Raw genomic sequence first — 23,382 nt, 5'->3', positions numbered from 1 at the left:
TTACAACTCAAGAATGGATTCAGATTGATCAGATCGTGACTTGTTACCACTGGTGTAGTGGTGTACGAGATTCCAGCTTCTTTTGGAGTGCCTATCTGAACTCTGATCACGGTCTAGTCTGTTCCAATCTTATCTTTTTTTTCATTTACCAATAAATTTGTTATTTTGAACAGATTTACGTGGGCGAAATGGCTGTATCTTTTGTTACAACCACAAACCAAACCGAGCTAGGTTTAGTCCTAGCTATTGACCAACCGAAAGTTATGGATGAGGACTGGCTCCATTTGCATGAAACCATCGAAAGGATGAGTAAATTCTCTCGCGGCTTTGTGAACCGTACCAATAATGAGTTTTAGGTTTCCACAGGTTTCTTATAACTTTTGAGGCACGTCAGTCTATTCAGGGAGTGAGTGGGAAAAGTAGAGATGCAAGCAGTTCGTGATAAGCTGTGTGGTATAATAGGAATTTACATAAACTGACAGCTGTCGGTCAGTCACAAATTCCTTATTGGAGTGCTAGATATAATGTATCTCAGTGATGTAAGACCTTATCAAAGTCGATTATCATCATAATGCAGTTCTCTTCTACATTCTTAGTAAAAGTTAGAGGAAGAAGACTCTCTTAGTTGTATTGATAGTTGATTTGTACTTCATATTCTGTACTGTTCTTGTTGATCTTTCCCTTCTTTGACTGCTCTCTTTAGTGCTCCTTTATTTCTTCACAACGTGATCTCTTTATTTCCTGTGCCCAGTTGTACCAGATTCTCTGTGTTTTAAATAAAGTAAATAAATAGAAAGTGGGACTATTGAGGGTGGTGACAACTCAAAAATCAAATTATTCATATAATACGAGGGTAGGTAATTTTGGTTATCAAATTCAACTATTGAGTTAAGATAATGAAAGACAAGTCTAAACACATGACTTCGGTCTTATGGGCAGTTAGTTCGTTATATTTCTTTGGTATCCAAATGGATGTGCATATACTGGATGCCTATCTTATTTTCTATGAAAAAGAATTTTCGCTTTTTCAGTTACACAATGACGTATTACACAATATATTACAACAAAGAAACAGGGAAAGATTATGAGAAGAAATTATGATGATCAGAGAGGGGATAAAAATCCCCTCTGAGAATTACATTTCAAAAAGCTGTTCTTATTGCTTAATCTATTTTGTCGTTCCAGTTTATTTGAACCAATAAGAATTAGTACAAGGGGACACGAAATACATATGCGCCACACAATAACAATGAGGCCAGTAGCAGTTATTAATTTGTGTGAGGGCTGTGATACTGCTTGGGTGCCCAGACTGAAACAGGTGGATTTCTTAGAGAGCCACACCCCGAGCCTTTGACTTTAAGGTCTGATCTACAAGGCAGTGGAGCGACCTCAGGAGATTCATTCCCATGGTAGCCGGTGACCAACAGTAGGTTCATACGCTATTTGCTCTCTCAGGAGCCTAGAGCCCATGTGCACCATTGGCTTGTAATTGGGGTTTTCCAACTGCCCTAGGTGTACCCTCCGTGTCCACCAACCCGGTAAGCGCCGGATATTCGTTTTTCGTCCTCTCAATTTTGTAAACAACACCCGTGGTGCGAGAAGGCAATGAGTAGGACTTCCCTATCGGTGGTTGTATTCACGTGGCCATGTGAGAGTATTTGGAGGGGAAGAGCTGACTGTCACCACTCTTGGCCGTACCAGGGCATTTGGAGGCTGCTGTTCTAGTCCAAAACATGAGAGAACTGACTGTGTTGATATTCTTCTCGATTTTGAGTAATTTTGATGACTTTGTCTGGTACACATTCTGTTAAATAAATGAATTAATAAATAATTAAATTCGCTCGACATACTATAAGGTACATTAGCCTTACTCTGTTCAACATACCTTCTATTTATTGCATCAACTTTATCCTGTCTTCGTTTTTATTGTTTGAAACATCTCTTGGACCCTTTGGGGTCAGCATTTTTTCCCATCTTTTCGTTTTACTTCTCATCATCCCTTGCTCTGTGACTTCAACTCAGTATCGTACTCATAGAACCATGATCCTGTTCTTTTTAGCTATTGTTTTAGTACCATCAATTATGAAACAATTTTTGATTATAGACTCTAGTGTTCTGCTTAAACTGTATACACAGACGATTTTCTCAAGTTCATCTGATCATCTAGGTAGTGAATCGGTAATCGGAATGCCCATGAAATCTCACGCGTTTTAAGTTCTTATCATTACATGGAGTCCACAACTAACAACCTTAATAGCAGAGTTTGCGTAATTACTGAACAAACAATATTAATCTCTGAGTCCTTTTGATCAAATAGTTCATCTTATAGAATACAGCATACCACTTAATATATTTTCCGCGTTACAGCATGTCAGGCTTAAAATTTTCTTGACTTTTAAAATGAACCCAAATTAATGTTATACAATAGAAGTAAATCAATTAGTCTTCATCAATCACTACTGTCCTATCCCCGAATATGTTTGTCATTGTTTTTTTCACTTTCAAAGAACAAACGAGGTTGTTCATAAAACTTTGCACAGTTATACAGTACGCGCTAAACAAGGTGGTGGTCAATCATCTTATGATTCACAATGTGGTGGTCTTGGCGGAGCGAAATCAGCTGGAGCTAATCTTCGACGTCATGGTGAAGCAACTATTCGTAATGTGATTATCGTTAATAATTATTATTGCGTCATTGTTTTACATACTTGTTTCTTAGTGATTATGGTGATTTCTATATAATTACGCGAATACGAACTTCTCAAGTTCTTGAAGTAGCATACAAGAATCCGTTGTTACCGCTTGCAAAGTAAGGGAAGATAGCAAAGAACTGGCTTATATCTGAAGAAGTTTATGTTGGGTGCCTTGGTCTTTTTACTTGATCAGTAAGGTATATTCACAGAAGCGAGAAAATCAGGATTGAAATCATATGGCCTATTGGTTAAAAGACTTGATTTCTGGCCAATGAGCTGTGGATGCATCTAACTCAGTTTAGGTGACTAAATGTGGTGTCACTTTCCTTTACAATAAGTATGACTTGAAGCCAAGTACATCAACCTGTACTCGATTGTCAAGTTGCATAAAAAAAATCCAAATCATGATAAATTAGTGAGACATATCATCTCAGTTCCAGTAAGAAACCGTGACCATTGAAGTTCAACCATATAGGATGTAAAGCAATTACCCACTACTGGTAATAGATGACTGCGCCATTTTGCAAATCGATTTAAATTGATTAAAGGATTTGTTCTCACTTAAACACCTGAAGTTTTTGGGTTCGATCTCGCATGAGATCGTGAATGAGCAGTGCTACTGAATAGCAGCAAATTGGATCAAGATAGCAGTCCAATACTCTCGGGTGTTCAGTTTTTTTTCCAGTTGTTGTTAATCCATGATGAAGACTAGATTTTGCGATAACGGATGCGTTAAAACTCCACTCACACATGAAAAATAAGTAAATTTAAAGCAGTAATTTATCGAGTGTTTGGGAATTATTGCATTCGCAAATGATCTGTATCCAATTAAGACACTCACAGCACAAATCTGAATAGTAGATTTATAATTAATTTATAATATTTTGGGAACAGGACGAGATGTAATAACAGTTAATAATTCCATCCAACCTTGTTATGGCTCTCTACCCGAATACTGTTGATCGGATCAGAACTTATAAAAAACTTTCACCAGAATCTTCAATCTCAAGTGGTGTCCGTTAGAGTCCCCCACTGTCTCCCTTCTTATACAGATTCGTCATAGTTGTCCTCTTAGAAATAACACCACCTAACTTTTCAGGAGTTGATCTCCTACTAGGAGATTCACTTATCGACTTGGAATCTGCAGATGATATAGCCTTATTCTGTGAAGACACTGACAAGGTATATCCTTTTCATTACCTTGAGGAACAATGCAAACATGTCCAGGATGCGTTTGCCTCCTTATAAATGTAAAATGCTGTTTCAGTATTGGTTCGCACAAACTCTTGACCTGGTGACGGTTGAGTGTGTTAACCACTTCATTTACCTTGAAAGTCGCATCATCCCTGATGAGTTGGTGATGACTGACTGACTGAATTCAGTATCATTTCCAGAACAGACGTTAAGCTTTATGACTTCAAGTTCTCGAAAGGTCCACAGTAAATGACAACAGTCTTGTTTTTTTATAGGTCTAGCGATGCCTTTTCGATATCTGGTAATTTATTATCCATATATCCAGTACGTTGAAGTATTCTAAGTCGTCTTAGTAAAAAGTTAGAACAGTTATCTTGAATGACTAGATGTAACCATTTAACATGTCAGTGAAAACTGGAAAGAATTAGGTTTAAGACAACGGCGATAACAAATAAAAATGGGCAGAGTAAGAGTGCCATGGAGTTGAGACTCCAAGGTATTAAATATTACTTCAATATACCAGTTAGCATACTTACTTTTCTCAGGAAGTAACTAAGATACGACTCGACAGTTTAGTTATATTGTTAGTTGTTACACTGATTCTGTAAATTGTATAGATACACTAAGTTATTGATTAATCAGTGGCAAGTTCTGACCAATTCGATGTATTCATGTTTACCTATTGACCACCAGTTAAGTGAATCATATATAACTCGGTGTAATGTTGATATAGTTCTTGAACCAGTGGTTAGTGCATGAATAAATATGAATCTGCAATCTTTCTTTCTTCTTTGCATCAAACCGTATCAATCCTTGTTCCACTGTACAAGACAAGTCATAAATAGCCATATCAATATTTTGTCCAACTACATCGGTCATAACACTTTATGAAGATACAATAACTTTTTTGTGTCTATGAAATCAGATGTAGTGACTGTAGTGCAACGTATGTAGGTGAAACATCAAGGCAACTGAATTTGAGGGTGAAGGAACACAAACTATGCTTAACGCACATTCCTAAGTCCTCAGATGATGTAAAGAAACTTGAGAACAAGTCAGCGATAGCATTACATTCGATAGAATCGGGTCATACAATTGAGTTCGACGGCACAAGAATTTTTCAAAAAGCGAACGTATTACCTTTAAACTACTAAATTGTCACGTATCAGTTAATCACTGGATGCTTTTTCAATTTCTCTTGATTAATTGTTTCTTTCTAAAAATTTCTTCCAAATTTTTTTAGGAAATAAGTGATCTTTTACATAATAAATGGCGTGTTCTGTTACAATCTTGCCAGCTGATATTTTTGTGGTCTCCTAAAGTACATCGAAGTATATTTTTTAATCCACCTGTATCATCCTCATCTGTGCCATCTAATCATAAATTTACCAGTGATAATATGAATGAATCAACTGACTACTCTTCGACCAATTCCAGTTATCGAATTTCCTCACCTCTTGTCCCAGATTCATTAGCTTCAAAAGCTTGTGATTGTCGACTTGGAATGACAATGGATGATCCAAGATTACGCAGAATACCTTGTCGTAGTAAACATATCACATATTTACATGTTAAAGAATTACACAAAGAATTGTCAACTTTTGATGTTTATGGTATGATACACGAAGCAATTTGTTTTTTCCCTGATGACTTTATTATTATTATTAGCTTTATTCAATATTATATTTTTGGTACAATATAGAATTCTCAGCACAAAGTATTTCAACAAATTTCCGTTTCTTACTTCTTGGTCGATCCTGACGATAAATATTGAGTGATCGCCAGTTAGAAGTTAGCAGTCCAGTCAATCCACATCTGAATAATGTACTTCCTTTTCTTTGCATATTTTCAGCAACCACGATATCTCTGATCGGGCCTTTTGTAACCTTTACAGCGCAAGGTTGTACACTTCAGAAATGCACCTAAATAGGTTGTGCGATTAATAGCCATAATGATGTTTTGAAACAAACAAAATAAGACAACTTGTTGAAATATCTAGATGACAGGAACGGGTAGCCCAGATGTTTAAGGAGGTTGCATGATCAACTTATTAAGTTGGGTTGATCAACCACTGTTAACTCAGGTTTTTTTTGTACGGTTTCTATTATATTAAGACGATAACCTTATTTAGTGATAGTGTGTGATGTCATTCAGCTCGTTTATCTCATTCATTTTACGACCGTTTAGCTGAATATTCACGTATTATAGTGTTTTCGTTTGAATAATGTGGTCAGATAGGATACTCATTTGTTCAAATATCGATGAATTAGCTGATAAGCTATCAAGTTATAACAACTATTTATTGTTCAAGTCAATATTAAATGTAATAATTCTGCTTTGTTTTATTTTCAACCAGTAAATTGTCCAATATTGTTTTAATCAAGTAGGATTAGGTTAATCAATTGTTGTTTGAGTGTATTATGTGGTATAGATGGCTTACTTTGTAAAATTTTAACTGTTTTTAACAGATATATAGACAAAAAGGCAAACATCGGTAAGGATTGTTTATTACCAAGATAACTTGATTATCATAACTGAATTTTTCTACTGAATTATAATTATAATTCCATCGGATTGCTTCGTGATTCAGTCTGATGATTTCCGCAATGTGTGTCCTACCCATCTCTACCGTCTTTCCCCAATTTCCGCTTCAACTGGAAGTTGATTTGTTATCTGTCATAGTAGGTTGTTGCTGATGGTATCTGGGAAATAGACATTGAGTATTTTGCGTAGACAATTTTTTATAAATACTTGTACTTTTTTGATGATGGTTGTAGTAATTCTTGAAGCTTCAACTCCGAACGGTTTATATTTATGTATATAATTGGTCGATCACTGAATGAAATGCATTTTCTTTAAGATAAAGTCCATTATTGGTTTCATTTCTATCCTCTATTATCAACATTGCTATTATTTTTGTTATATTATTATTATTTATATTACCAGACAGTTTTACATTTTATTCTAAAATAGTTTTGATAGTTACTCCACTAATTTAATTGTTCCATCTATTTTGTTATAATTATCTCATAATTTTTAATTGTTTACAACCTTAAGAAGTTAGTGTTATCAGTGGTTTTTCTAGCTTACTATCCCATAAATTGAAATCTCAATATCACTTTAATTCATTGGGAGATTAAAAATGTTTATGTGCCTCTAAAGAATATTTTTACTAGTGCTTGTTGCTTTGAAGTCAGTGCGTTGTGAATTAACTGGATAATTATTTTCTAGTTTTAAAAAGAATAAAGATTTTACAATTTCCTTGAGGGGAGATCTATGCTGAGTAGTTGATTTGATGATTAGACCATTAAACTTTTAATCAGTAGGTCACTTATTTAAACCCCCATCTACCAGCCAGCTATTTCTTATCATTGGTAATTTGGCTTCAAGCCCTAGTTACATAAACATGTGACATTCTTTGTTTCTATTCATCGAAATAAACTTGTTTTCTGTATTGTAAGTAAGAAAAAATAAAATACAAAACTTCTCACCATCATTATCTTGTTCTCTTACTGCACTTTTTTTAACAGATCCTGATGCTAATCTGGAGTTTCTCAGTAAATCAGGTCGAAATCAATGGCGCAAATTATCTGAAAGCGGTGATGAAACTTTGTTAGAAACTAAAAGTGGTCGATTAATTTACTTCCCGTAGATACTACTAATGAGATGTTTATCAGTTATACTAACCGATCCTTACAACTTACAGCTTCATTTCATACTACTACTACTACTACTACTACTACTACTACTACTACTACTGCTACTGCTACTACTACTACTACTACTACTACTACTACTACTACCACTACTACTACTACTACTACTGCTACTACTACTACTACTACTACTACTACTACTGCTACTGCTACTACTACTACTACTACTACTACTACTACCGACAATTACTGAATTAATAATAATATTCATACTAAGTGGTTTGTGATTTTGAAGAGGAGTTATTCTGACTTAATCCAGATCTTTATAATATTATCGTTAATTTCGAATTATATTAGCCAACATTTTAAATCACTGTTCATTTTCATAAACTAACGTTTATTTATATAATTACAATCTTGTGATATTAGAAAATGCTTGATTCGATCACAAAATTATTCATAATTCATATATTTATTCAATTAGATTAAGAAAGAACGATAATATATCAAGGTGATTTATGTCTTAATCAACTAGAAATGAATTGATATCATCCGGAATTCATCTGCTTCTATTTATAATTCTCTGTTTAAATGTACAATTATAATAAAAATCTGAAAGTTGGACTGTTAGTGAGACTATAATTTATGAACGAACCAATGAACTTAAGAGGTAGTGAGCCCTGGACTTTGGCGCGAAATTCATTTATCCATATGGTTAAATAGCATTTTAGCATTATATCTGATGTCAGTTCGTGATGAAAACTTTTAATCTCATTCCGAACTTTAACTTCTAACTTTAAATTTTAATCTTAATTTCTCACACTGATTTGTAAACCTCATTTGAACCTAGTAAGTAGGCAAATTTTCTCAAGGTCACTCTGGGGTTTCGTGAAGGTCGTCGATTGATTATAGCCTCGCCAAAATGTTCATCATCGATTACGTTATCATCAGTTTATCGACATATATGAACACTGTCTAATCGTTTTAAATTTCTGCTTCATTAAAATGATTTTATTACTTTTTCCAAGGTGAACTATTGTTCATGATGAAAAATAATTTCATATTAAGCTAAACTCAATAAGATTTTCAACCAAACGTCTATTTTTTGTTGCTCACTAGTGATTGATTTTTTAATGAGGTCTTGAATTTCTTGTAAGAAGTTGTAACTGATAAAGCCCAACCATGTAGATAGTGACTCAGCTTTACCTCCACAAGAAAAGGTGGTGTCAACTATTCACCCTTCGTTCAAAAATTCATGGCGGACAACACCAATATTGTCAAATAAACATCTTGTTTTTATTAGATGGGTCATGAATATTATTCAGAAAAGATAATTATTCATTGTGTACGACTTATATTTATTTCATTAATTATAGCCTTATTTCTCCCATTTTCATCACTTTATGTTTTAGGTCCACTTAGCCTACTGGCAACTAGTCCTAAAAAGAATTTATTGTCATCAAGTTCAGATACTTCTGATTTATCAGATTGTGCCAGTTCACAAGACGATACTGATGATGTTGATGATAGCAATGATGATCGAGTGGAACAGATTGTGAACTCAGAAAATAATATTAGGAAAACCACAGAAACGGTCAGGAAGGCGAAGCCAAACAGTCAATCTTCATTGCTTTCGACTCCCAAAGATTCTGAAAGTAATGATGTCAAAGCAATGACTGATAATTTCGAAGGTTTGTTTTGACTGTTTATGTTAATGTGTCTTTATACTTTGAGATTATATGCGTAATATATTGTCATTGAAACAAATTATTTTATTAGGTTGCTTATATGTACAAGAATCCAATAAGTTATTTTTTCCATCATGGCTCCATATTGCCTGAAGGATCATTGAAATCCAGTCTGTAGTCTACTCTGTATTGTAAAACATGTTTTGCGAAAGTTGAAGGAATCTATAGACCAGAGCATTTTGTTCGCAGGTTTTTTCAAAGCATTGTTCGGTGTACCGTAGAACTACTGAATGAACGTCGGTGAGGTTATGGATAGTATGCTGGGTAAGTACGAAAGATCTATTGATGAAAGTGCGAATGTTGATCAACTGGGGTGTTTGAGATTTATACTTAGAGATGTGTACCTTACTACCACCACCTCCCTTGACGCGCGGTTTTGGGTGGGTTAGAAGATGATTGGAAGTAAGCTATGGAAGGTCAAACCATGAGATGGTATCAGTTCATGTAACTATTGGTTGTTGGTGTGAGTTATGTTGGTAAATGCAGACTATGTGTTTGTAGTGCATAGAGTTATTGTGATGAATGGTTGGAGACGTTGTGTGACATTGATTTGAATCTGTCATGATGACTGTGATGTGTATACTTTTTATTGTCTTTTAGATCTTGAGTAGTAGTATTCGAATCTATATATGTTTTGATACCTTCTCGAACCATATTCTCAATATTTGTTCAATGTTATTTTGACTCTACTACATTTGTTTCTGTTAATTTGATATGACAAATTTACAAAATGACACTTTTGTTCTGAGTAATATCCAGTAGGGCACTATTCACGCAATGGTGCACGCCTCAATTATAATCCTTCTACCTGAAGTTTGTGCTGGTGATATCGTTCAGAAGAACGATGAAAGTTCCACAACCAAACCATCCAGCTCAGAGAAAAAACTTCATCAAAATTATTCTTTTATTATTCCGTTTCGACATAAAATGAGCACTTAGTTTGAGTCTTTTTTCCTCATTCTTTTCTTGTTTTGTGTGATAAATTGCTAACGAGATTTTTCACTGTACTTTAATTAAAAATATTACACAGATTTATATTTCACCTATCAAGGTTGGCATAGACGTTTACGTGTAGCAATTGCTTCTGGAGATTTAGTTATTTTACGCTCTTTATTACCAATGGATATTTCCAATATAACTCAAATCGATAATTTAAATGAATTGGAGGAAACAGTTCAAAATTCAACTGGTCCTTTGAATACTACTACTACCGCTACTACAACTAGTATGCTGACCGCTACTAATACATCTCCTACTGGTTGGTGTACAGTTTTAAGATAACTACTTAACATTTTCAGTTTTTTTAAATTTATAGGTGTGTAGATGATATTATTTGTCCCCAGTATTGTGGACTCTCAGCTCTGATTTGGATACACTAAATATCACAATTCTGTTTTCTTTTCTGGTCATAATTAGTCAAAAAGGCAGAATTTTCAGGAAGGATTTAATGCTAGGGACAAAATAATACTGAAATTGGCAAGAAGCTATTCAGTATACAAATGTATTTACAATATCTTTGGAAGTAGGAAAGTTGGCATGTGGAATAAATATTGAACCGATGGTGGGGGAATTTTAAAAAAATGGCGTTGATTAGGATTTCATTATTTCTCTATGATCACAAAAGGTCATTATCGATTTATTTATATGACTTGAAAGTCCCTCGCTTTGATCCCTGGTAGAGTCATGTACACTCACTTCTGAGGATTCTCATGCATCAATATGAATCAGCTGTTCAGTACTCCTTGCTTTTCAATAGTATTCCAACTGCTGTCAATCCCTAACGCAAGGAATGATAAGAAGCGATGATGAGTAAGATTATTGATTAGTTCAATATGGTAAATGTTCAGTTTAATATTCGTTTGTATTTCGACAAATTAAGTTATGAAGTATTTCGGTGTTACTCTACTGTATTCGAAGAATTATTCGCTCAGTTTTGACAGTGTTAATTTCGTTTCAGGTAATAATTATTTAAATGTAATTAATAATCACTGCTTTTTAATCGTTGGGCATTGTGTCGATGAGTCTTTGTTTTGCAATCACCGTTACATTGGTATTTCCGGATTGCATAGCAAAGAACAGTTTATAACGGTGACGACGGTGTTAACTTAAAAGTTTCATTTTTTGTGGTATCTGGTTTAAGTTAACAGTGAATTCTTTGCTGATTCATGTTATACCAGTACTTTAGATAGATCAAATTGTTCAACTTTTGTTTTGTGCTGTTTTTGTAGGAATATTATTGTTTATATTTCATTTAAGAGTTTATCTTATTTATGATACTTTTAAGAGTACTGCAAAAGCGATATTCTATAATTTCGATTAATTAACCAGAAATAGAAATTTATTTGTTTATTTTGTAGAATGTATGATTAGTACATTGCATTCTCTTTACAATCAGGTTTAAATTATAATTTTATGAAATAACATATCGAGTCAAATATTACGTGACAAAATCGCCAATCAGAATATCGACGTCTGTGACCTTGTTCCTGTGCTAAACCAATGATGCTTCAACCAGCACTATCAGCCTGGAATCAGCTGAGTCCTTATAGGTCCTCCGTATAGTGGCTTCTCGCCTAATCCAGCCCGTTCAGTATATACACAAACAGACCAGATCACATTACGCCTTAAAATGAAAAGTAACGATTATAAAAGATCAATCCCAAAGTGGTTGTGAGTGTAAGGGACTGTAGCTAACATAGATTGGGAATAAATTGAGGATGGTAAATCGTATTATAGTAGTCAATAAGTCAAATAAAAGCTTATGCTGAAAGGAAATATATATATATATATATATATGATAACAGTCCATAAATTACTCCTAGCAGCTGCCACTCATTTATTCTTCGTTCGGACATAACAAGTAACATTTCATGTGATAGGTAAATAGAGCGAAAAACAGACATTAACACGCCCATACACACACGCACACACAAAACGTTTATTTATTTTTAAAATGACTTAAGTGTTTATTTACTTTTGAGACATATTAAATATTTTCATATTGTTATTAATACATAGAGTGTACTTCACCTGGATCATCAACTGTACCACCATATCGTGTTTGTTTAAAATTAATTAATCATCCATTGACCGATGGACGAAGACTTTTACATGTAGCTGTAGAATTTCAAAGTGATCCTGAACTAATTCGTTTATTACTTGAATGTGGATGTGATCCAGCAGTTAGGTCAGTGTAAAATATTACTCTAAGTTATACATATATAAAATGTATTAATTTATGTTTCTATATAATCATTTCGTTACTCTGTTGATTTGTTAAGTATTTTTTTCGTTCTAAATTGGGACTGTTTGATTTCAATGCTGTAATGATGATTTCTTGCATACACATCGTAGAGTTCAAGCTTGCAGGTTTACATTTTTATATCAAATAGTTCATTTTGGTCAGTAATCGAATAATTTGAAAGAAATACCCATATTGTGAATTAGAACGACAAATATAAGCGAACAATGTTGTTTTCAGTTAGACTCTCATCAGGCTTTACTCTAATATACAGTAATATTTATATTCATATACGAAATTACTAAACCAATCAAGGCAGTTTATTATTCAGTGAAAATAGTGGAATAGACTACATAGATAAACATAATAAGTGAAAAGTACGAATCGGTAGTGTAATGACAGGTGTATTATTTATGATAAGAATAATAAAGGCTTGTATCCATGTTTCATAGTGGGAATTAGGTCAATGATTTGAAAAACATAAATGCTGAGATGACATTAATAAAAACTATGAGATTATGTAATCAGACGTGTTCAGACAATTGGACAATGAAATGTGTATTTGGAGAAAAATAGGTGGGAAGGGTTGGGGAAAAACAAGCGAAAAAAGAGTATGGAAAATAATAATAAATAGAATCACTTATTGAAACTAAGGGAGAGATAAAGGTGTTAAAAATTTCTCATGAACACAAAGACTTAGATTGTTGGCTCGAATTTCTATGGATTTTACTATGTTTAGGAGACAAGATCGAACCCCATTGGGAAAACTAGTAGGAATACGATAAATCACTTTAAATGACCTATTTTTTTCTACTACATGACCGCTATCGATCAAGTGTGAAAGAACCGAGCTGCGTATTGTTTTGACAATATCCTTTCCTAACCACGAAGGGAAGTAATCACTAACTTGTCTCAGTTATCTGGTAGTGCGCCCAATATAGCTTTCTCTACAGGAGCAGCTGAATTCGTAGATACACATAGATGTGTCAAAACCAGGTAGTATCACTCACAGTTAAATGTTGTCTAAAAACAGAGTACATACACAATTATATTTCTTAAATATTTATTTTATTTATTTATTTATTTCAACACATAAATATTGGTACAAGGAAGCACCAGATAAATATGCGCCTCACAAGTCTCATTTGATTTGTGTGAGGGCTGTGATACTGCTCAGGTGCCCAAAATGAAGCAGGTGGTTTTCTTAGGGGGCCACACCCCGAGCCTTTGACCTGAAAGTCTAGTCCACAAGGCAGGGGAGCATCGTGAGGAGATGCAGTCCCATGGTAGCCGGTGACCAATGATTGGTTCATACGCCATTTGTCCTCTCAGGATACTGGAGCCTATGTGCACCAGTGGTTTGGAATCAGAGTTTTCCAACTCCCCTAGGTGAACTTTCCGTGTCCACCAACCCGGTTAAAGCGCCGGACATTCGCTTTACGTCCTCTCGATTTCATAAACAACACCCCCGCAACGAGAAGGCAATGAGTAGGACTTCCCTGACAGAGGCTATATATTCGCTGGCCATTTGAGAGCATTTCGAGAGGGAGAGCGGACTTTCCCCACTCTCGGCCATACCAGGGCATTTGGGGGCATTTCTTAAGTAAGTTGTATTAGTTTGAATAAAGTAAGAACCAACAATCGTAGCCGAATTATACATGAGTTCATTTACTTCATGATTTCCCTTCATCTGCTTACAGTCTAGAAATCCAGAAAAGAAACAGAATAAATACATCAAATTTCTTTCTGAGAAGTAATCAAAGGTTTGGTTTGACTTGTAGATATTGATTGATGAAAGACAATAATTTCGGACGGAATGAATAAAAATCATTCAAATGGTTGTCTATTCAAAGGTTAAATAATATGAATAGAAAACTGAGAAGAGTATGAAGACAGAATTCCTAGAACTTAAAGGATAATGTCGTGATTTATGTTGTACTTAAAAAAAAACGACTAGCTGAGTAAACCTCAAGCAAGCAGCAAGAAATAAAAAAAACTGTAAAAATGGTCTTGAAAATAATTTCAATACGTAGCAAGCTCATTAAAACTCTGTCGCTTTGATAAAACAGGATTGATAACCGTGTCTTTTGGGATGCAAAAATTTGATTTAAATATTTTTATAATGACGGTTTCAGTAAAGTGTGATACATGCAAAGTCCTTTGTCTATCGATTATCCCGAAAGATTTTGAGACATCAACATCGTGTCCACTTGTCAGGCAGATAACGTGTTAGATTAACTTATGATAATAAAATTTAAAACTTCACATTGCGAAAATTAGTGGAGGAACGAAATTCAGAAGTTAAGCTAGTTTTCTCTAGACTACTGTTACATTAGCCAGGAGAGTACGTCGGGTTTAGGGAATGATTGTTAAGTATCGATAATTAGATAATGTTTTGATGTATTGGATATACATTGTTGTTATAGTTTATAGATTATCTCTTCTAAACAGCAAATTGATTGTTACAGATATATTCTCTAATTAATTTTTATCAATAATATCTTTCATCATATATTTTGAGTTATTTTTCACTTCACCTATGGTATGCTGCTTTAAGGTCATAACTATAATTTAAAAATTCAATTTATTTTTTTTTATTCTATTAGTTTATTTTATCTAATCTATTCGATTCTTCAATGATATTGTACAACCAGTTACTAATTGCCCACATTCTTTCTCTGTGATAGTGATTCGAGGGGGTAGTAATATGTTAGCTGGGATTTACTCAAGATTTAATTTTAAAGCCGGTATACTTTTCCATCTGCATCAATATTCAGGGTCAGATAGTAGTATATTAGAAATCTCGTAGTATATTTAATAAGCTTCTGAAATCCTCCCATAAATATTTACAATCTCACGGTATCAAGTTTATTTGAAATTGTGCTATTACATATCCTTAGTCGATAAACTAACTTAGAACCGTATCCATTGTGAAAATTGTTCAAAATAATTAGTGACTATTTATAAGCAAGTTAATTTAACGAACGAGATGTCGATTCGTCTATTAAAAGGCTATTAAATCGCATTGGCGTCTACTCCGTATTGCTTTATTGTTACTAAACATGTTTTGTGACACTTGAAGGAATCTATAGACCAGAGCATTTTGTTCGCAGGTTTTTTCAAAGCATTGTTCGGTGTACCGTAGAACTACTGAATGAACGTCGGCGAGGTTATGGATAGTATGCTGGGTAAGTACGAAAGATCTATTGATGAAAGTGCGAATGTTGATCAACTGGGGTGTTTGAGATTTATACTTAGAGATGTGTACCTTACTACCACCACCTCCCTTGACGCGCGGTTTTGGGTGGGTTAGAAGATGATTAGAAGTAAGCTATGGAAGGTCAAACCATGAGATGGTATCATTTCATGTAATCATTGGTTGTTGGTGTGAGTTATGTTGGTAAATGCAAACTATGTGTTTGTAGTGCATAGAGTTATTGTGATGAATGGTTGGAGACGTTGTGTGACATTGATTTGAATCTGTCATGATGACTGTGATGTGTATACTTTTTATTGTCTTTTAGATCTTGAGTAGTAGTATTCGAATCTATATATGTTTTGATACCTTCTCGAACCATATTCTCAATATTTATTCAATGTTATTATGATTGTTATTGTGTTATTTTGACTCTTCTACATTTGTTCCTGTTAATTTCATTTTGTTGTGCCAATTTGGTATGTGGATAATACATTGATATCAAATTATGTATTAATCACAACTGAATGATGGACACTTGGGTTAACGTTAGGGTTCGTTGTTTTGTATAACAACCCTTCTGAGTATTTACTTTCCAATCTTAAAATGTTTATTTGTTATCTGTTACATAACATCTTTTAATGTCTTGGCCTTCTGATTACGTTTGCTAACATTAATAATGATATAATTGTTAATTAATTTTTACAGCCTAATTACTATACTCTTTGATATTTGATGTTATTTTGTAGTTCACATCGTATTTTTTTGTAGATGAGGTTAATTATGCTACATATATCATCGTAATTTTAAATTTCCCAACCTCCTCCAGAACTGTTATAAAATCACTATGAGTTTAAAAATGATGTAAATGACGCAGTGAGAATCGTTAAATCGATTTTAGTCGGTGTTAGCATTTGGTATTTTGTAATCGTGAATGAAATTCTAGTTTTTCTTGTTTGCGTGTGTGTGTGTGTGTTTAATATTATTTACTATTATCAAAGTTGAAACACTAAATAGTTAGATATAGAAATCTGATTAACATTTCCAGGTTGTTGTTAATTGGGTTTTTTAGAAGTAGATGTATATCATGTCTGTTAACTTAAATTCATTTTGATTTTACAGTTAAAAAAGTAATATGGTCTTCTTCATTGTCATTAACGGACAAACAACTTAGTAACTTCTAACATTATTAGCAGTTTTTCTCTGACGATTATTGGAGACATAGTTTCTCGTCAATCATATGATGATAAAATGTTATTTACCATGATAATAATGATATGCTTTAGAATTTTACTCATCAGCTGGTTATATGTTCAATGATGCTTATATGTTATAATATTTAGATATTTGTAACTGAAAAGATGTGAACAATATAGTATACGGATGAGCTTAAATGAATTGCGACAAAATTTTAGTTAGTTTCTGGCCAATTAGAAAATAGCATTTATAAATGGATAGTTTGTAATGGAGAGGAGTGTTGCGTTGTTCAAGCTATTCGAGGTTGGCGAAGCCCCACTTGAAAAACCCCATAGGCTTATCTGAGTTAGAAATCCGCTCTGCAAGACTCACGAACCCATCACGTGGATGTGGTGTCGTTGGGAAATATAGGCGCTATCCGACTACTTTGTCCCTAAAATGTAGTGCCACTAGGTTAAGGCTTGCCTCATTATTAAGGGTTTATGGTTTGAATTTAGGAATAGTGTCGGTTCACTTGTTATATACCATCTTAAGAGGCAGAATTAAGGGTTTTATGTATTTAGCGCTGTTATTTTTACTCTATGTTTGCAAAGGTATTTTTATTGCTCACTATACATAATTTCTGAATTTCGTTCAATAACCTAAACATCGGATTCTCGATTCCCGTTTGCTCGTCCCTAAAATATGCCTTTTACCGAAAAGGTTTACTCCTATTAATAAATTGTTGACTGACAATATACATATATCCTTTAATACTTGTAATTGCGATCGATTATAAAACTTACTAATTAGTAACGAAATCAACTAATTCTATTCTGATACTTGTTCATACTGTTAGTCTGGATTTTGCTTTCTTGAACGTGTACTCTCAAAACGTCAGTTCTGAAATATCTGAATAGACAAATTAAACGAATCCTATTTATAAATTATTATTTCTTATCATTTTAGTGATGGAGATGGTATAACACCTTATCAATTAGCTACACGATTGCATAAAAAATCAATAGCCAACGTGTTTCGACGTTTTCGATTTCATCATCCGGATCGTTATGATTATGATAAAGCTAAAGTAAGTTGTTTAGACTAATTGTTAACTTGCAATATTTTTCAGTGCATAATTAGGAACGTTTTATTCAGAGTTCATTTTAAGGTTGTCAAGTTTAATGACTCAGTATTTATAGAACCTGACTTGGATCCGAGAGTAGGTCACATGTTCAAACTCCTCCTCACCTATTTTGGTTCAAGGAGTCGGATAATATCACTGGTTCTTCTACGTACAACAGAAAATTTAGTTTGTAAACCTGTACTTGGTTAATAAGTTATATTATCTCAAGATATATATATATATATATATATAAAGTAATTTGTTAGCAACTGTTAGCTTCTACTCAGATATACCTCTTTTCTTCTTCCTATCTCTGCGTATTTGAAAAGACAGATTTTATGCCGAAGATTTATTGAAAGCGACCAATGAATATTAATTCACCTCAACAAATATCTATTTCATTTAAGTAGATTTACTATATTCTTGGATGTAGAAGAAAATTAGCATATCAAGAGTGTAATGAATTAATAAGAAGTAAACTTTTTTCTCTGAAGTAGAAATTAAAGTAAAAGAAAATTCCAATTCACACTAAAGGGAAACTAACAAACTAATTAGTAAGTGAGCAGCATTTTAGGCATTTAAGCATACCCAACAATTAGATATGTTTATTATTATAATTATCAATTGTTCATATCATAGATCACAGGCCGCCCGCCAGCATTCTCCATCGAACTCTATCTTGGGCAATCCTTTCCAGAAATTTATTGTATGGTCACGACGAAACACAATTAAATCGATTTTAAGATTTTTGGGAAAAAGATGTAGACAATCTCTCATTTGGTTTCTATTTTGCACAGTATTTTTTCCTTTGTTAAATCTGATTTTTTTTTTCAAAAAATTGTTTGAAAAAGTATTTTCGAAATATTTATTTAGATACCTGCTCCATTGGATCCATCAAAAGAGGCTGCCAAACTTGAACGTGAACGTGAACGTACAAAACGACAAAGACAACGACAAAAAGAAAAACGTGCTGCAGAACGTGCAGCTATTGAACAACAAAAAAAGGATGCTGAAGAACAAGCACGTTTTTTAGCCTTATCCGATCGCGAAAAAGTGAATATTGTTTTTACTTGATAATAGTAATAATAATAATAAGTTGAAATGTGAATTATTGGATGGTAAATCAGTGATTTAAGGACCAAGTGCTCTTCATAATACCTAAAAGTCCTGAGGTTGATCTCCGGTGGCGGGTCGTGGATAGTCACATGTATGAGTAGTCCTATACTGGATGAAACAATGATCCAGTGCTTTCTAGTTTTCAGTAGCTGTTTCAATAAAATCAATGGTTCTGAAAAAAGTTATAATCATGAGATCACGTCTTAATTCAGTGTTGTATTTGTTTAGTATTGGATCATTTTGTATTTATTTGATGTAAATCTCATTCACTTTAGCAAGCATTGTGAAATCTAATTTTATATTTCCCCTATTTCGGTTATCAGTGTCTAATCATCGAATCTCGCTAAGATTAGTGTGTAATTAAATGTATTTTAGCTAAAGCGTCGTCGTGTTTTTTTTTCTGAGGGGTGAATAAATTTCTCATTTGGCATTAGTTTTTGTCTTCTTTCGTGTGTCATGGGAATCTCAGCGTTTTCATTTCCCCATTACCAGTTATAGCAATAATATAAAACAGTGATGTAATGATTAGAGCGTTTTACTTTCAGTCAGTTGCAGAATCATAGTTAAAACTTTGTTGTACTTATTTAGGATTCGGATAGTTGAGTAGTATCGATAGTTGTTATGGAAAATCTATACATAATTAAAAATTATTACCATAAAATTGCACAATAGTTGATTGTTTAATTTATTTCGAACAACTTATCGATATTGTGTGAAAGTGATAAATCTCGTCTTGTTCCTGTGGGCTTTCAAACTCTCTTCCTTGGATACTTGGTGTTAATAGCCTGACGATCTGTTAGTTTGGAAATACTTATCATTTCCAGTGGATACATAAAATCATGTTCACAACGGAATTTATTCTCAGTTTTGTATTTTAGTTGATCAAGTTAAGCGTCCTTAAAATGATTACCAGTTTTCTTCTTAATGTTGATTATATTTTATCTGTAAAATGGTTGAATGTAATGACCAATTTATATAATAAGAAAATTTTTAAATTTAACAATAATACAGAGCAGATTTTTTTTCCTTTTCTGACTGAGTACTTATATCTCTTCGCATATAGTTGGAATATTGTTAGGAATGGAGTGCATAATGTACATTTCATTCTATTGGGAACTCGTCAACTGAATATACCTACATACCAGTGCTGGTGTTGAAACCTGAACTTCATACCTGTCACTTCGGAAGCTGACTCGCTATCTACTGATCTACTGGATAACTTAGTGTTTGCAGCGATAGGTACTAATTTTGGGTGACAATTTAGACATCAACTCACAGGCATGTAAATCCAGTAGATGAGTCCTGAATAGTACTAAATTTGCTTTATCGATCACATTACTAGGTAAAGTCAAATTTTGCTAAAACTTGTCATTCAAGATAATATCGATGCCATCTGCTCTGAATGTAGGTATGTTAGTAGAGACTGATCAAATCCAAATCACAATGCCAACAATGGAAAAACTGAACACATGAATACAATACTTTTTTGTTACCATTATTACCTGGTTGCAGTTCGACAAAGGTTTCAGATTCTCAGTAATTTCTCTTAAATATATGTATCTTTCTTACTTGTGATGAATTAAAGTCTCCTATCCATTTCTCTTCGTTTCTTCCCTTGGGTTTTAAAATAAAAAATAAATACATTAGCGTGCTATCATGACAGAACGTCGTCTGATGTCTTCTGGTTCTGCCAGTGGTGAACCATTCATGGTATTCAGGTAATGTCAAATATGTTTATGTGTATATCTTTATTTGTTTGCAAATGTTCGATGTTGGCTTAGTCGGGATTAAATCATGTTTGTTTCCCATTCAGGAGCACGTTCAATGTTTCGTTGAACGATATTGGATACTGGGTTGTGTTTTTAGCTGGTGTTTCAAAAATATTGTGACTCAAATTCGAGTGGATTAGTTTTTTAATGAGAAAGAATGTTTTAATCCTTGAGGAAAAATCTTGAAACTTTTCAGCCATAAAGATGTGCAAAGATAGTATGTAATCTTGTTACTGGTTTTAATTCAGTAGTATAAAAATGGGATGAAAATTCGATCAAGCGTGTTCAAAATCATCGTTGCACACTGCTAAGTTCTCTTAAGTTCGGGTGAAACATCTGTTCTGTATTTTAGCTTACAATAACCTTTCACGTAATGTCACAATCCGTGATATAAATCAATCTCAGATTATTTATTTTTCTATGTCGCTGAATTCTATGGGTAGATATGTTCATTGTAGTGCTTATTGGAGGATTTCGGTAGAAAAGGTCTGTTTTTTTCACAGTTAAAATCAAGAACCGATTTTAACTAGATCCTGATTAGTGGAGTTCGGTCGTTGTTAAGTGTGAGACAGTTATCTACCTCAACCAGCTGTTGAAGAGTTGCGCAAGATCATGGGTTGATCGAAGTTAGGCATTAACAACATTGGATGCCAGTTTAATGGCCTAGAGGTTAGGCATTTTCATGAGTGATTAAAAGTCCTGCGTTCGATTCGTGGATGCGAGGTCATGGACGCGCACAGATGAGATGTCTCATAATAGGGTGAAACAACCACCTAGTGCTTCCAAGTTTTCAATAGTTGTCTAGCTAAGATCAGTTCGTGATTTCAACTGTAAAAACAGTACAATTATCCACAAATCCCCTATACTAAGAAGATTTCTTGTTATTAGGAAATTACATGCCTGACAAGAAGTCGTTTGTCTCAGTTCTTAGTCTCATGAACATGTATTTGGAAAAATAAATGAGTTAGTGATTTTGAAAATTGAATGAGATTTCAGTTTTATTGTGTTACATTTAGTTTATTTATTTACAAAAAGGGAATCTGAAAAAAATGTTAATATCATGTGAAATTAAATAAATTATTGAAAAACATTTTATAACTAGATAAGTAGTATTCGCTTTTCTGGTGTATAAATAACAATAATCATAATATATGAGTGATTTTTACCACTCATTAAAATCTGGGCATTATTTTGTGAATTTGAGTGGGACAGTTTACTCGTTACATAACTTCGATGATTCTTTGGAAATCTCTTTAAAGTCTAGGAAAGTGCTGAATTTACTGTTATCAATCAGTATTCTTTAGAAATTTCCTAGAGGTACCTTCTTTGTTGTGATTGACGATCTTGTTTTTCCGAAGCATTTAGAGCTTCAATGTCAAATATGATTTTATAAATGTCCTGCTTTTATGTACCTAGACGAACTTTTGAAGTAAAGCATCCCCAGTACTTTCAATCTGTTTTTTCTGTTCGGGGTTTAGTGTAGATATTCGGGGACTAAAAAGTTATTTTTTGAGCACTGAACTTCAAGACGCCATTTTAATGTCTCATAATGCTTAACGTTTTTTTACAATCTATTTATTTCCTCATATAAATCAATTTGCACTAGTTGTTTTTCATTCTTACCAATCGTAAAAATTTAACCTAAAAAAGGTTAAGAACTATCATATATCAAAATTAGTCAGTTATAAGCAACTTGAGCCTAGTGTTTATGTTCAGCAATTCACATTATCTCTCTGTATCATCATTATCATAAAGAGATGAATGTCTAAGTAATAAAAATGTCAATGATGGTAACAAATATTAGACATAAACAATTTAATTCGAGAAAAATGAATGAATTTATGGAATAGAAAGTATGAGATTATTTTAAAACCTAAAATTTAAGAGAAGATGAATAGTGATTGAACCTGTGAGTTTGAGATCAATTCTGAACTATGTCACACAATGTCTCCTATTACCATCCACATAAAAATCATCTACTGATATATCTTCTTTGTTCTTTCCTGTTTTTTTTTCTTTACTTTTGTAGTCGTTGTTTTCAATGTGGTTGTGATATAAGCGGTAAAATTCCATTCACTTATATGGATTATAATTTTTGTACATCGAATTGTTTAAAACAACATCGTTTAAAATCAATAAATAATAACAGGTAATATAATCCGGAAAAAATAATCACCAACCAAATACTTGCCGTTTCTGATTCAAAAAAAGAGAAGAATTTTATTCATCATTCATAAATATTATTATTACTACTTATTTTGTATAAAATGAAAAAAAAACTGTTTATCAAACAAACTACTGATTGAAAGTAGTACTTGTATTACCATCTTCATTATGATGAATGAATTCAATTGTTTCTTAAGTTGAATAGTTAGTCTCAATAATCATTATCATCGTTATTATTTATTATCTCTATTTTGAAATAAATAAACAAATAATAAATCTGAACGTAATGAATGAATATTCT

General features: G+C 33.3%; 1 protein-coding gene across 1 annotated transcript in view; it reads left to right on the top strand.

Moving 5' to 3' along the window:
- Smp_057430 (hypothetical protein) overlaps positions 1 to 23,068 on the top strand; it is a gene marked incomplete at its 3' end in the record, with an annotated part of 29,652 nt that extends 6,584 nt beyond the window's left edge. The window contains exons 5-14 of the mRNA XM_018798674.1: positions 2,508 to 2,664; positions 5,131 to 5,500; positions 7,418 to 7,516; positions 8,956 to 9,234; positions 10,322 to 10,480; positions 12,310 to 12,478; positions 17,874 to 17,994; positions 18,904 to 19,083; positions 20,794 to 20,864; positions 22,945 to 23,068. Coding sequence (XP_018653593.1) covers positions 2,508 to 2,664; positions 5,131 to 5,500; positions 7,418 to 7,516; positions 8,956 to 9,234; positions 10,322 to 10,480; positions 12,310 to 12,478; positions 17,874 to 17,994; positions 18,904 to 19,083; positions 20,794 to 20,864; positions 22,945 to 23,068 — 1,729 coding nt within the window. The remainder of the gene's footprint in view (positions 1 to 2,507; positions 2,665 to 5,130; positions 5,501 to 7,417; positions 7,517 to 8,955; positions 9,235 to 10,321; positions 10,481 to 12,309; positions 12,479 to 17,873; positions 17,995 to 18,903; positions 19,084 to 20,793; positions 20,865 to 22,944) is intronic.
- Between the last annotated feature and the right edge of the window lie 314 nt (positions 23,069 to 23,382).

Source organism: Schistosoma mansoni, chromosome 7 (assembly GCF_000237925.1).
Source record: "Schistosoma mansoni strain Puerto Rico chromosome 7, complete genome".
Lineage (NCBI taxonomy): Eukaryota > Metazoa > Platyhelminthes > Trematoda > Strigeidida > Schistosomatidae > Schistosoma > Schistosoma mansoni.
This window is presented reverse-complemented; position numbering and strand designations above follow the sequence as displayed.